General features: G+C 34.2%; 4 protein-coding genes across 4 annotated transcripts; 1 reads left to right on the top strand and 3 right to left on the bottom strand.

The window, feature by feature from the left end:
- Positions 1 to 4,106: 4,106 nt before the first annotated feature.
- GCK72_021491 (uncharacterized protein) lies at positions 4,107 to 4,644 on the bottom strand (the record flags this gene model as incomplete). Its single annotated transcript, XM_003104458.2, has 3 exons — positions 4,107 to 4,337; positions 4,389 to 4,436; positions 4,486 to 4,644. 3 exons carry the CDS (start codon positions 4,642 to 4,644, stop codon positions 4,107 to 4,109), a joined length of 438 nt encoding a protein of 145 aa, XP_003104506.2.
- Positions 4,645 to 8,649: 4,005 nt separating this feature from the next.
- Positions 8,650 to 9,130, top strand: GCK72_021490 (uncharacterized protein; the record flags this gene model as incomplete). Its single annotated transcript, XM_053734300.1, has 3 exons — positions 8,650 to 8,751; positions 8,800 to 8,847; positions 8,900 to 9,130. 3 exons carry the CDS (start codon positions 8,650 to 8,652, stop codon positions 9,128 to 9,130), a joined length of 381 nt encoding a protein of 126 aa, XP_053583213.1.
- A 2,924-nt stretch (positions 9,131 to 12,054) lies between these two features.
- GCK72_021489 (uncharacterized protein) lies at positions 12,055 to 13,767 on the bottom strand (the record flags this gene model as incomplete). The annotated part of the gene is made up of 8 exons (XM_053734299.1): positions 12,055 to 12,142; positions 12,186 to 12,267; positions 13,023 to 13,081; positions 13,134 to 13,215; positions 13,261 to 13,357; positions 13,402 to 13,558; positions 13,610 to 13,683; positions 13,729 to 13,767. 8 exons carry the CDS (start codon positions 13,765 to 13,767, stop codon positions 12,055 to 12,057), a joined length of 678 nt encoding a protein of 225 aa, XP_053583212.1.
- A 210-nt stretch (positions 13,768 to 13,977) lies between these two features.
- On the bottom strand, positions 13,978 to 14,780 carry GCK72_021488 (uncharacterized protein; the record flags this gene model as incomplete). Its single annotated transcript, XM_053734298.1, has 6 exons — positions 13,978 to 14,065; positions 14,109 to 14,190; positions 14,235 to 14,331; positions 14,376 to 14,532; positions 14,579 to 14,652; positions 14,697 to 14,780. The coding sequence occupies 6 exons, from the start codon at positions 14,778 to 14,780 to the stop codon at positions 13,978 to 13,980; spliced, it is 582 nt and encodes a 193-aa protein (XP_053583211.1).
- Between the last annotated feature and the right edge of the window lie 251 nt (positions 14,781 to 15,031).

Raw genomic sequence — 15,031 nt, 5'->3', positions numbered from 1 at the left:
TTCCTGTGATATACATAGTATTCAAGGAGAAGTATGGATTTTATGAAGTTTCGATGATAATGATCATCCAAAAAATTGATTTCATCTTGACAGTAATTATGTTGGCGCCACGGAAAGTGTATATTGTTTTTAAAACATTGATAATGAAAAAATGATGTAATAAATCTCATTCCGAAAATAACTTCTAAATTTCCTCAACAAAAAACGGCAGGTGAAATGAAAAACGGCGGGTTTAAAATAAGAAACTTTTTCAGAATTTGCTCCACACAGTCAATTCTCTTCGATTTCCGCCAATGAAACCCTGCTATGAACTGGATGAATGTCGTCTTGAAATCTTAAGTTTTTTGGGTAAGACAATACTACTATATATAGTTTCTATATACCTCTTATTATTCATCATAACTTTTATATGTTACGTTTTTACTTATCGAAAAAATTTTGAACGGGACAATGCAATCCCTGATTTTTCGTTTCTTAAAATTTTCTATGGCAATGTTTGGACAACATTTGTGTACAGTTTTCTAGGTTGTTCGTTATCTATCATATCCTTACTAATAGATATCAGTGAATTCGAAAATAACCGTAAAATGTTATTCACATCACCAAAATTCGGAATCAAAGTATTATTATCCAACATCTCAGGAATTTTAATGAAATTCTCTTTTTTTATGTCTTACGCTGCACACTTAATTCTATGTCTTATGGCCATAGAAAGAATATTTATAACATTTCCAAATCTCAAAACTTATTTGACAGTCTTACCAAATCACATAAACTGGCTGAAACTTGCAGTTTATAGCTTTCTTGTGTTCATGACTTGGTTACAGCTTTCGTTTGAAACATTTGATTCCCGGCTACAACATTGTCTATTGGTTTGTGTTAGTTACAGTACAACTTTATGTTAATTCGTGAATTCAGGGCTATCAAATCTTCTATTTTTCAGTGCTATTGATAGCAACTGTGTTATGGATACCAAAAATTATAAAACGAGGAATGGGTGACATAGAGAAGTATATTTTTTGGCAACTGGTGGCAACGAGCTTTGTAATATTTGTAAGTAAAAAAGGATCTAGGGATCTGAAAAGTTGAGATTTAAGGGATATAGAAATCCAAAGGTCTAGGGATCTAATGATCTAAAAAGTTAAAAATCTGAGAATATAAAGAATCTAAAGATTACAATTCCGATTTCAGCTCCATCTCCCAATCTTCTTTTTCTTCTACTGTGACAAACCCCTTTTGGAGGTAAAGTTTTCAAATTTTTTTGATGAATTTTTGATGAATTATCCAAATTTTAGTATCTAACTGTCTGCCAACTTCTGGAGCTTATACTCACTCCTTTTCTCCTTATACTTCCTTATCTAGCCTGCAATATCAAATCATCAAACCGCGTAGTCCCTTCTTATGTTGCACCTGCTGTGTAATAGTGATTGAAATAAAAGTTTTTATTAAAAATATGATAAATTTAATTATGAAACAAATGTTACGAAAACTAAAATTTTTTAAAAATAGTTTTAAGAAATTGAACTCATACTTATTGTGGATATTTTTTGAGATTCGACTTTTGATATACGGATTCTGAATTGATAATCCTTATAATGACAACCCAAGTATGTCAGTTGAATAGTGACAGGGATTATCAGCATGTCAATAATTTTGCAGGCTGTTATTTCAAGCGTGGAGAATCCAAGGAAAAAAAAGATGGCAGGAATGTAGATCTGAATTTTTGAGGGTTTAGGTGTCTTGTGGTAAATGGCAATGGCATACACATTTTTGAACAGCCAGGACTATAATTTGGGTGACCATGTGATTTTCTGAAGATGTTGGTTTTTGATTCAGGCTTCTGAAAGCCAAGAAGATTCCAGAAAATAAAAGTAAACTGGTCTGTGTAATAAAATAAGTCACAACTATATATCCCACTCTCTTTGAATAACCAATTGAACGCAAATAAGTAGCTGAGACAACTATAAAAAGACTGAATAGATAAGCGGCGTAGATCATAAGCTTATAAGCAATAAATTTCCGCATAAAAGAATAACAAATAACCACAGAATGATAAGTTTGCCAGAGGAGTCCGTCTAGGAAAAACACACAGTAGCATATCAAATTTCCTATTTCTATAAATATAGGATTACGAATAAAGTACATAACTATAAAAATGAATACTACCAGATATATTAATATATAAATTTTCAGATAGATTCTGTGGAAGTGATGAATTATTTTAGACTCTAAACTCCGGGGAGTTGTTTTATCCTGATCTGCAACCCGGACTCGTTTCTCATATAATGGCAAATAAAAAGAATATAAAATTGTAGTTATTATCATGTAGAGATAAAATACCAGGTCAGTTTTAAGGGTGGGATCACCGTAGAGACTCAATTGTTCTAGGGAATAGGTGGTGGAGTTGGACATGGTTGGAGTACTGACTTGAAAACAAGGTTTAGGGTGAATATAGATTTGTAGCTGTCGATCTTAGACTTTCTGGTTTCAAATTAGAATTTAAAAATTCCTAACAATTTCAGGTGCTTTTCAAACCTCCTGAAAACCGAAAACACTACATAATTTAGCATTCTGTGGCTCTCTTCTAGAGACCACCTGCTCCTGCTACAGTAATCATGCGTTTTAGTTATTCGTACTTAATTTAATTAATTTTCAATCAATAAAATTAAAATAAAATAAACTTTACATCCTCCCTCTTTTATGCAATAACCCATAATTAATAGGGAACGGAAAATCCGGATGATTCTCGGAGTCTGAGATTGTTAGACACTGAGATCCTTAGATTCTAAGATTCTGGGATACTTTAATTTCTTGGTCCCAGAATGATGGGCTTTATCCATTTTTGCGTTTTTGGTTCTTATCATTGCCAGCGGTGCATCACCAACTAGCCATCCGGCTCGTATTACGTCACAGACATAGGTCTCGCTGAGAGCTACATTTCGGTATATTTTTCAGCTCATAAAACTCAGTTTGAAGTTGTTTCTCGCCGACCCGGTTGACATGTATGGTCTAAGATTCTCAGCCACAGCGATCCTTAGTTTATGAAATTCTGAGATCCTTAGATCTTTAGATCCTGAAATCCTGAAATCCTGAGATACGAAATAAATTAAAACACTGTGATACTGCGATTCTGAAATCCATAGACTCCTACTTCTTTAGATTTTGAGATTCTGAAATCCTTAAATCTCTTTAAGTTGCTTCCTTAAAAATTTGAAAGTTTCTTTTTCATAATAGTACACCTTAGATTTTTAATAGAATGCAGCCTCATTTTCAATTAAATTCTTTTTTTGAAAGCACAACAATTGTATTACAAAGACACATCATATAGATAAAACTTGGTAAATTGAGCAGATGGTAATAGATTCTGACTGAAGTTTTGACCTTAAAGGAAGAGAATATAAACGCCCCGACAGCTGAAACCCCTATGAGCAAGGCAATAGTTGGAGAATAAAAAAATGTCAGTAGTTTCAATAATTGAAAAAATGAAATTTAACAAGCAAGTTTCTGTATTCGTCTTGCAGTTTGTTAGAAATTGGATTGTTCACTTGCTTCCCGTCGTTCTGCCCACTTTTCCTGCGCTCCATGATCTTTAATGTATCGAATTCTATATTCATCACATTTCAAGAGTTTGTTATTATTGGTTGAACCTTTCTAGCGATCCAGAGGATCATACTATTTAATAAACCAAAAAAATCATCCATCTTTCTTCAATCTCAACGAATTCTATGACTGTGACGGGCTGGATGACCATTCGCTAATGTCCCACGAGCCCGGTTAGAACGGCTTTTTGTCCATTTTTGCGTTATCATTGCTAGCGATACATTAACCACTAGTCACCCGCTAGTACGTCACAAACATAGGTCTCGCTGAGAGCTACATTTTGGTTTATTTTTCAGCTCACAAGACTTAGTTTGAAGCGGGTTGGCCCGGTCCACAAGTATGATTTTTTTAATAAAGTAAAAGAACTTTATTACAATGCATGTTCAGATAGATGAATTTTGATAATGTGGAATGTGATTAGAATGATGATAATCAGGTGAAAATAAAATTCGAGGCAAACTACCTTATCTTGAATCTCGTGAAATAGATTTCAGGTTATTTAGTACTTAGCCTGGGATTTGAACTGCTGCCGGATCCGCCGTTGATTCCATTTGATACAAATCATTGCTGGTCACTCTTGAAGATGGGAAGCAGGCACAGAACATGGTTTTCAGAATGTTCTTCGGTTTTAATGAAATAAACATCGCTTGCAAATTCCGTCGGTTACATCCGAGGTATGACACTTGAATTAAAGTTGGGATCATTGCTGCGTCGGTTAGCTTACAGCAGGAAACGATCTAAAAAGTGTATATTATTTTACATTCTAAGGTTTTCCAAAGATGGTGAACCTGATAAATTGATTTATCCAACGAGAAATAAATGATGGGCATGAGAATCTGAAACTTTTCTTTTTCTGTTGTTGTGGTTGATTTTAACATTACTTACTATTTTCTCAGTCACAACTTCAATCAATTGCCAAAGAGCATATCTTTGTGGTTTATTCAGCTGGGCAGAGAGCAAGTGAGTGAATTTTTGAACACTATACATGATCGGAATGTATAGTGTAGCAGATGCACCAACCACCAAGCAGACGTACCAACACATTTAAGAAAACGTAGAAATTCTGAAACAAGAAGATTTTCAGCTGGGAACAGGAAACAGAGAGAGAGAGAGAGATCATTCATACCACGTAAATTTTCAACGCATTTTGCACTTTATCGAAGAATGTTCCATAAAGAATTATTGCTCCTTCGAAGTTCAGCAGTGCATATAAACACCATATAAGATTTTTCATAGCCTTTTCAGAAAAATCTATAAATTTCTCAGAGCCAGGTAGAAAATAAAGAATGAATCTTTGAATTGATAAAATTGACAACAAGATTTGATTAACCTCACAAAGAATTGCAATTATAGCAAGTGCTATAAAAATGGAAAGGAGGAATATAGTATCGATGGCACCACTTCGGTCGTCGATGAGTTTTTTGTAAATCTTGCAACAACAGTAGGCTACTACAACAAAAAAATAGCTGGCTATGACAGTTTTGAAGAGATGGTCAATTATAGGGAAGACCGCCGTGCGTTTATCTTGCTCTTTGTTTTTCTGATAGACATGAATATATAAGGGGAAAATGGTGAATGCTAGTAGAATGTTAGTTCCAATGATAGAGTTTTGAATTTGGCTTACGAGAGAGAAATCATATTCTGTTCGGTTCTCGTATGCCATTAGTACGTTATAGCTAAAATCCATTTGAGACAGAAAGAGAGGTGCTATAATAATTGTGGAAGGTATCCTCCTTCTATTGCCTTGCTCAGAGCGTTTTCAGCTGTCGGGGCTTTTATATTTTCTTTCTTTAAGGACAAAACTTCAGTCAGAATCTATTTATACGTAACATCTGCAGAAAAAATTCTAAATTTTCGAAAATCTGTAATTTAGTCAGATTTTCACCTATCGGTATGAAACGCATATTTTTGGAATCAGCAAGTCAGCACGGTTCGAGTCAGTATAGTCTTGAATATATTCCAGTCAGTTCGAAAAGAATGGGATTCCCCAGTACCGTGTTCAGATATCACATTTTTATACTGAAGCTCAATCTGTTAGTAATTTTCATAAAAACGCGTATGATTCTGCAAGTTTTGAGCCTTAAATCAACAGAATCCGTCAGAAAATAACAAAGTTAGATGTTTTCAAAAATTAACGAAAATCTAAGACTGACTCACCGACCGAAACTTCGTCAAATGTTGACTTATGGCTACGAAACGCATATATTCGGAATCAGCAAGTCGAGACGGTCCGAATAAGTAAAATCAAGTCCATATTCTTAAATCTTTGCCTAAATTTCAAAAGTATGTAGTTTGGCCTTTGGTAGCAATTGGAGTTGCTAAATGTGTAACTTCCATATGAGACTGCTTGTAACTGGGTCCACGGCAAAATTTGAAAACAGATTCAGAATTCTCATGTCTTCAGCTTTCTAATAATGAAAAACAAAATAAAAACTTATACCGCTAGAAAGCTGAAAACGTGAGGATTCTGAATCTGTTTTTAAAATTCAAATTGGATGAAAATGAACCGAGTTACAATAAAGATTATAAAGATTGTAACTCGGCTCATTTTAAACATTCCTTGATTTTGAAACCTGATTCAGAATCATTACGACGTCAGGTGTATAAAACAAACCAGTTTTCTGAAAAAATTCTAATCCCAGGAAAAGATTTCAGGTGTACATTCCTGTGCTTTACATAGTATTCAAAGAGAAGTATGGATTTTATAAAATAATGATTATCCAAAAAATTGATTTCATTTCGACAGTAATTCTGCTTGCGCCACGGAAAGTGTTTCTTATTTTCAAACCATTGATAATAAAATAAGCTTTTTTTAAAACGACAAAGAAATAAATTAATTAATTATTCCAGGTGTTCAGTTCAAACTTGTTGTTGATATTCTTTGAGGTCCCAATTTTAAGATGAATGGATACATTTTTAAATCCTTATAATGACAACCCAAGTATGTCAGTTGAATGGTGACCGGGATTATCAGCATGTCAATGGTTTTATAAGCTGGAATTCTCAATCCGAGGGAAAAAATGAAGCTAAGAACGTAGGTCTGAAAGTAAGATGGTCTTAGGTGTCTGATGATAAAATGACAAAGACATACACATTTTTGAGCAGCCAAGGCTATAATTTGGGTGACCATGTGGTTTTCTGAAGATTTTGATTCCTGGTTTTGGTATCCGAAAGCTAAAGAGATTCCAGAAATTAAAAGTAAACTGGTCTGTATAATAAAATAAATTCCAACTTCATATTCGACAATGTTTGAATAACCAAATTTACCCAAATATGCAGTTGTGGCTACTGTTAAAGTACTGAACAGATAAGCGGGGTAGATCAAAAGCTTTTGTCGTATTTCCAGATCACAACATTTCCGGATTAAAAAATAAAGAATAACCACCGAGTGATAAGTATGCCAGAAGAATCCGTCTGCGAAAGACACCCAGTAGCATATCGAATTTCCTATTTCTATAAATATAGGATTACGAATGAAGTACATAATTATATAAATTGTTAATACCAGATAGAGTAATATATAAATTATCAGATAGATTTCGTGGAAGTGATGAATGATTTTAAACTCTAAACTCCGGGTGGTATTATCCTGTTTAGCAGCTCGATAATTCTTGCTATATAACGGCAGATAAAAAGTATATATAATTGTAGTTATTACCATATAAAGATAGTATACCAGGTCAGTTTTGAAGGTGGGATCACCGTAGAGACTCAATTGTTCTAAGGAATAGGTGGTGAGCACGTTGGACATGGTTAGTAGTGACATGAAAACAAGGTTCGGGGGTGAAAACTGATTTTCAGCTGTCAACTTCCAATTTCAGGTGCTTCTGAAACTTCCTGAAAACCTAAAACACTGCATAGGTTTTCCCTTCTGTGGCTATTTATGTAGCTTGAAAGACCACCTGCTCCTGATAAAGTAATCATACTAGTTAGTTAAATCACATTTAATTTTATTTATTTTCAATCAATAAAGTTCATTAAAATAACTTTCACATCCTCGCTTGTTCATGCAAAAACCCATAATAAGTAGGGAACGTGCCAGCTATCGGAAAATTCGGATGATTTAAGAAGCCGCCGTAAACCGTGACCGTTCGTAGCTTGGCGACACTTCGAGTTCGACCAGGTGTCGAGTTTCTACCAGGCATAACAATTTTATTACAAAGAATCTTTTTCAGATAGAAGAAACTTGATAATTAGAAATTGGTTGAGCAGCTGGTACGCATAAATAGATTCTGGATAAAGTTTTGACCTTAAAGGAAGAAAATAAAAACGCCCCGACAGCTGAAAACGCTCTGAGCAAGGCAATAGCAGGAGGATACCTTCTACAATTCCTATACCAGCTCTCTATCTGGCACAAATGGATTTTAGCTATACCTTATTAACGGGATACAACCATACAGGACATGATTTTTCTACCGTAAATCGCATTCACGACACCTATATACTTGGAAGTTACATTCTACTGGTTTTCACCATCTTCCCTTGTTACATTAATGTCTACCAGAAAAACAAAGAGCAAGATAAACGCACGGTGGTCTTCCCTATAATCGACCATCTCTTCAAAACTGTCATAGCCAGCTATTTTTTTGTTGTAGTAGCCTACTGTTGTGGCAAGATTTACTTAAAACTCATCGACGACCGAAGTGGTGCAATCGGCTTTATATTTGGCCTTTCCTTTTTTGTAGCATTTGCTATAATTGCAATTCTTTGTGAGGTTAATCAAATCTTGTTGTCTATTTTATCAATTCAAAGGTTCATTCTATATTTTCTGCCTGGTTATGAAAAGTTTATAGATTTCTCTGAAAAGACTATGAAAAATCTGATATGGTGTTTGTATGCACTGCTGAACTTCGAAGGAGCAATAATTCTTTATGGAACATTCTTTAATAAAGTGCAAAATGCGTTGAAAATTTACGTGGTATGAATGATCTCTCTCTCTCTCTCTCTCTCTCTGTTTCCTGTTCCCAGCTGAAAATCTTCTTGTTTCAGAATTTCTACGTTTTCTTAAATGTGTTGGTACTTGCATCTGCTACACTATACATTCCGATCATGTATAGTATTCAAAAATTCACTCACTTGCCCTCTGCCCAGCTAAATAAACCACAAAGATATGCTCTTTGGCAATTGATTGCAGTTGTGACTGAGAAAATAGTAAGTAATGTTAAAATCAACACAACAACAAAAAAATAAAAGTTTCAGATTCTCATGCCCATCATTTATTTCTCGTTGGATACATCATTTGATCAGGTTCACCATCTTTGAAAAACCTTAGAATGTAAAATAATATATACTTTTTCAGATTGTATGCTACTGTAAGCTAACCGACGCAGCACTGATCCCAGTTTTGATCAAAGTTTCATACCTTGGATGTAACCGACGGAATTTGCAAACGATGTTCGTTTCATTAAAACCGAAGAACATTCTGAAAACCTTGTTTTGTGCCTGCTTCCCATCTTCAAGAGTAACCAGTAATGAGTTGCATCAAATGGAATCAACGGCAGGTCCGGCAGCAGTTCAAACCCCTGGCTAAGTACGAAACCCACAAAAATCGACGAAACTTTGCGTGAAGCCTTAGATTTGTGAATCCTGATATACAACTTAGTATGTTACCATCAAATACGTAAAACTTGATATCAAACATTTATTAATTCACCTGTCGCAATTTTTTTCTTGTGCCTGAATAAGGCCTCATTTTTCCTTTTTCCTGCTCATTCCACCAGAATAAAATGGATATAAGCTTCTTTATGGTTTCATATGCCGAAAATAGTACCGACTTGTTTTTTGATGCAGTAATGACGAATGAGGATTTGTTCGTAGGAATATTACTTTTCTATATTATAATGACTGTTGCCATATTCCCATTTTATGTCCACGTTTTTCGTGTTAACAGAAATAGGGACAAAACTACACCCGTATTTCAAATAACCAATCACTTCAACAAATTTCTTTTCGTTTTCTACAGTATACTTTTCACAATTCTAACAATGGTACTCATAATTACTGTAATATTTATTTATGCTCTCGAAAGAAAATCCGTACTAATAGAAAGTTCTAGAACAATTCCGATAATAGTTGGAATTCTAATGTTCCCTATCATGGAGTCTCTAGTTTTCTTCTGTGAAGTCAACCAGACACTTCTCTCACTTCTTGCAATACAACGATTCCTTCTATATTTCTACCCTTCGTCTGAAAAATATTTGAGCATTTCCCAAAAAAGTATGACGATAATTGTTCGTCTTACTTATTTATTTTATATGCTGCAAGGTGCGTTTATAATTTATGTAACATTCCGATGCCCTGCACACTATGGTAGCTTCTTGTATGCGGTGAGCCAATAATTTTTAGTTAATTAATTAATCAATTAGAAAAATTAATTCAGGGTTGTTACATAACACTGAACATTATAACATTGTTCTCGGCGTTTTTATATTTACCTGTAGCCTTAAGTATAAGAAAACTATTACATTTGGCATCGGCACAGCTCAACCAACCTCAACGATATGTGCTGTGGCAGTTGGCGGTTCTGGTAATAGAGAAAACTGTAATTAAATTTTATAGAGTAATTATCTCTACTTATATTCAATTTCAGGTCTATAACCCACTAATTTATTTTAATTTCGATTTATCAATCCATCAGGTAGGTTTTCTGGAAAACTTTTTTTTTGAAAATGCAATTTTTTTCGAAATTTTTCTTTCAGATTGCTGCGATTTGCAAGGCTGTGGACTGTTTTTTGATTCCGTTGATCATTCAAGTCACCTATCTTGGATGTAACCGGAGAAATTTGCATACTTTATTCTCTGTGTTTAAGTTTAAGAATCTAGCGAAATGTGGGAACTCTCGAGTGGGGCAGATACAAAGTCGGAGTTATATTGGTTGATGAGTTTATTTATGAAATTCTTTCTGAATATTGCTGGTTTTTTCTTGATAAACCATTTTCATAATAAAGTTATGTGCTGTCAAATCCATTTAATTGAGCGGCAAGTCAGTATTTAGTAGAAACCGCTAATTCCACCGTCCCATGGCTCACTGGATCCACTTTATAACCATTAGAAAAGATCCACCTTGTCCATCTGGTCCTCCTCATGTGCTCCCGCAAAGTCTGCATATTCCTTTTGCTACACCCTAGATACGCTATCTGTATTGTGACAGGAGTAGCCATCACATCAGTCATTATACATTGAATGATACGGTCTGTGAGATCCATTTCCATGTCGTTGAGATATATTGGAATGTAGAGAATTTTCATGAGCAAACTTGCTACTAATTGCCAGAGAACATATTTTTGCGGTTGGTTGAGTTGAGCTGATGGGAGGTGTTTTAGTTTTCGGATTCTCCAGAAGATGGGGATATAAAACAAAGCAGATATCAGGAGAAAGATGTTGAATGATAGATAGTAAACCTGAACCTTTATTATAGGGTACGGTAGATATGGGTAATGGTAATGGTAATAGTCACTTACCGGCACAATTTCAATGAAAATGATAGTCGCTAGATATTCCAGCAAGAAATATAGATAACAAAAAAATATCAACCACTTCAACGACCTCTTTTTTAGTGTCAAAAATTTCTCGGTTTCCGGGTAGAAATATATTAAAAATCTACCAATTGCCAGACAACTAAGTAGCAAATGATTCACTCTTGAAGTCAGCGCCATTATCAGAGTCATAATACTAACAACTACAGTTAATAGAAATCCGGAAATCCAGAAAATGTTCCCATCCAAAAAATAGAAAACTGAAGATGCTACAGTAAGAATTATAGCAATTAAATAACACCTGTGGAGTTTTTTAATCATAAAATGGAAGTGATTTATGATAAGGAATACCAAACTCTCCTGTTCTTTCTCCCGGTTTTCTTCGTAGACATGGATGTAAAATGGGAAAATTAACAAAAATATTATTGCATAGATGGGGTACAGTACTGGTATACTATAGGAAGAATTGAGGAAAGCGGTGGAGTTTTTGAATTCTAAAAAGTCGAAATCGGTATCCGACATTTTCGAAAAATGAATTTGTGAAAGTTGTGGTTCTTGCAGCTGAAAATATAAAAACATGGTGTCTCAAAGATTAAAAATGAAAGATTCTTGCAAAAAAATTAACAAAGCACCTGTCGTTGTGAAGAAAGTTGCACAAGAAATCTTCACTGGACATCTGAACGTCCGGACAGACACACAGACAGACCGAGAAACAAAAAATTAGGGCTAATGGTCTAGAAATCCAAATTTTGCTTTTCTAGGTCACCCTTCGAAAACAGACATCCAGACAGTCGGCCGGACAGCCGGCCGGACAGACAGACGGAAAAATTTTATAATTTCCCTTTTTCAGAGTCAAATTCGCATATCTCATGATATATCATGACCATATCTGAAGCCTCTCACTTTTTTTTCCATTTATTTCATCATAATTGGTTATTCATAACTCATGTAGCACTTTATCAAAACAAAATTTAATACTTCAAACATCATTTTTCTTTGTCGAACTTCCTTCTGATCCTTCAATCACTTCATACAGATCATCTCCGTCGTATTCTGGGCGGAGCTTGCTGAAAAATGTTGATTTTTCTGGGAAAATCACTAACAACAAACCTAGTCATCAAATAAACCTGAGCACTAATGTAAGTATTGATGATGAGCAGAGGAATAGTTAAGAATTGGGCGCGGAAAGATACTGCAAGTTGGAAATAAATTTCAAAATAGAAAAATACCACCAGCAAATGAATTTTCTTTTTAACAGATCTGCCTTGGGTCCACAGAAAAGCTGTTGATTGAATAAATATATGCAGACAGTGAGGGGAAACCATTGAAGAATCTGTAAATTTTAAAATTTTGAATTTAATGCAGATATCAACCAACCGTATAATAAAAACCTATTTTAAAGTGTTTTTGCGGGAGCCGAAAACAGAAAAAAGCTGTCAGAAGAGCCGAAATTCCTGCATTAGAAGTGAGGTATGCCAGACAAACTCCAGCATTATCAATGTCAGATCCAGATAACCCATCGAGTTTTCGAATGCTGAAAAACAATCTAGAAGGTCTTCTTTTTAACAGAAAAAAACACACTCCTCTACAACCATCAAACCTATAGTAGTGAGACCAACGACGACATAAATTAATTAAACTAACTAAGGTAAGGTGAACCATTGCTGTAAAATTGTATTTATTGATTTAACTGAGACGAAAGAGCAAGTAACTAAACGTACTTCTATTTTCAGGGACTTATTGATTGGTTTGATATTAATTTCTTCTTCTAATAACTGGCATTGATCGTTTGGTGCGTATCCCATTTTTGGTTGGTGAAAAATTAAAAGAAATGAATTCAGAGTGATATTTTTTTAGAGCAGAAGGTTTTTAAGTTTACGTTTTTGATAGTTACATAAATTTATACGATAAAAAATCAAAAGAGATCAATTTTCTTTGTCGAACTACCCTCTCCTCCATATATCACTTCATACTGATCATCTCCATCGTATTCTGGGCGGAGCTTGCTGAAAAAAACTAACCTTTAGTAAAACGAGACAAAAATGACAGGAAACACACCTAAATTGCAAGAAAGCCTGAGAACAGATGTAAGTAGTGCCGAATAAGAGTGGAATAGCAACGATTTGAGCAAAGATAGTGACTGAAAATCATAAAATGTTGGAAACAGTTGAAAAATAATACTTACAAATGAATTGTTGTCTTATCTGATCCACTTTAGATCCATAAATAAAAATTTTATTGAATTGTATTATCCAGAAAACTAGTAGGAAACTTTGAGCAATCTGGAAAATTTAGAGAAACTGCTGTGCCTGGTAAATCTACTAACCGTAAAATAGTAGCCGATTTTGAAATGTCGTTGTGGAAGTAAAATAGTTAATACGACTATGAGGATCATGACAATTATGATATGTATGAGAAGATAAAGCATGGTGTACACACAACTGTCCAATTCTGATTTAGACAAACCATCCACGCGACTATATCTGAAATTTTTTCAAATTTTAATAAATAAATAAACATTTAAAAAAACAAACATATCGATTCCCAGCGAAACAAGAATAATAAATATTGCTAGGTCATAACATGCTATTACACCCGCAATCCAATCCTGTAATCACATTAATTATTTAATTACCTGATTTCTTTACCTTACTCCTATTTCAAAAGATTTTTTGATTGGGTAGATAATCATCTCTTCTTTGATTAAACTTTTTTGTTTTCTTTGCCCAATTGTTGATTTGAAGTGAGAAACTGGAGAAATGAGTTCTGGAATTTTTAAAAGGGGGATCCACCTTTAAAACACAATTTTTTATATGTCCACGCGTTTATTTTTGAATAATAGTAGTTTTTTGAGTTCACGGTTTAAATCTTCAAAAAATGTTATTGGTTCTCTTTAAGAATTTTAAACATCAATTTTCTTTGTCGAACTACCCTCTCCTCCATATATTACTTCATACAGATCATCTCCGTCGTATTCTGGGCGGAGCTTGCTGAAAAATGTTGAATTTTCTAGAAAAATCGCTAGCAACGAACCTAATTATTAAAAAAGCCAGAGCACTGATATAAGTATTGATGATGAGAAGCGGAATAGTGAAGAATTGGGCATGGAAAGAGACTGCAAGTAGGAAATAAATTTCAAAATGGAAGAATACCACCAACAGATGAATTTTCTTTTCAATAGATCGGCCTTGGATCCACAGAAAAGCTGTTGATTAAATATAAATATACAGACAGTGAGGGGAAACCATTGAAGAATCTGTAAATTTTAAAATTTTGAATTTTATACCAAGATTAACGAACTGTATAATAAAAACCGATTTTAAAGTGGTTTTGCGGGAGCCGAAAACAGAAAAAAGCTGTCAGAAGAGCCGAAATTCCTGCATTAGAAAAGAGGTATGCCAGACAAACTCCAACATTATCAATGTCAGATCCAGATAACCCATCGACTTTTTGATAGCTAAAAACTACATATTAAGAATTATTTTTAAACAGACAAAACAAACTCATCTATAACTACAAAAACTATTGTAGTGATACAAAAAACTTCATAAATTGTGATAACTGCAATGAACCAGTTCTGTAAACAAATGGATAATAAAACGATCATAACTTTCAACATACGTCTATTGGGAACGGTTTTTTGATTGGTTTGATAACTATTTTTTCAACGAGTAAATTGTTCCGTTTTCTTGGAGCGTATCCCATTTGTAATTAGTGAAGAAATTGAAGGAAATGAATTCAAGTTTTTTTTTTGGAGCAAAAGGTTTTACACGTCATTTATTTGAAGTTCGCGCAATAATTACATAAATTTATCTGATAATAAATCATGAGACGTCAATTTTCTTTGTCGAACTACTATCTCCTCCATATATTACTTCATACAAATCATCTCCGTCGTATTCTGGGCGGAGCTTGCTGAAAAACATTGAATTTTCCAGAACAATCGCTAGCAACAA

Source organism: Caenorhabditis remanei, chromosome V (assembly GCF_010183535.1).
Source record: "Caenorhabditis remanei strain PX506 chromosome V, whole genome shotgun sequence".
Classification (NCBI taxonomy): domain Eukaryota; kingdom Metazoa; phylum Nematoda; class Chromadorea; order Rhabditida; family Rhabditidae; genus Caenorhabditis; species Caenorhabditis remanei.
The sequence above is the reverse complement of the archived record's forward strand: the minus strand, read 5'-3'. Positions and strand labels throughout refer to the sequence as shown.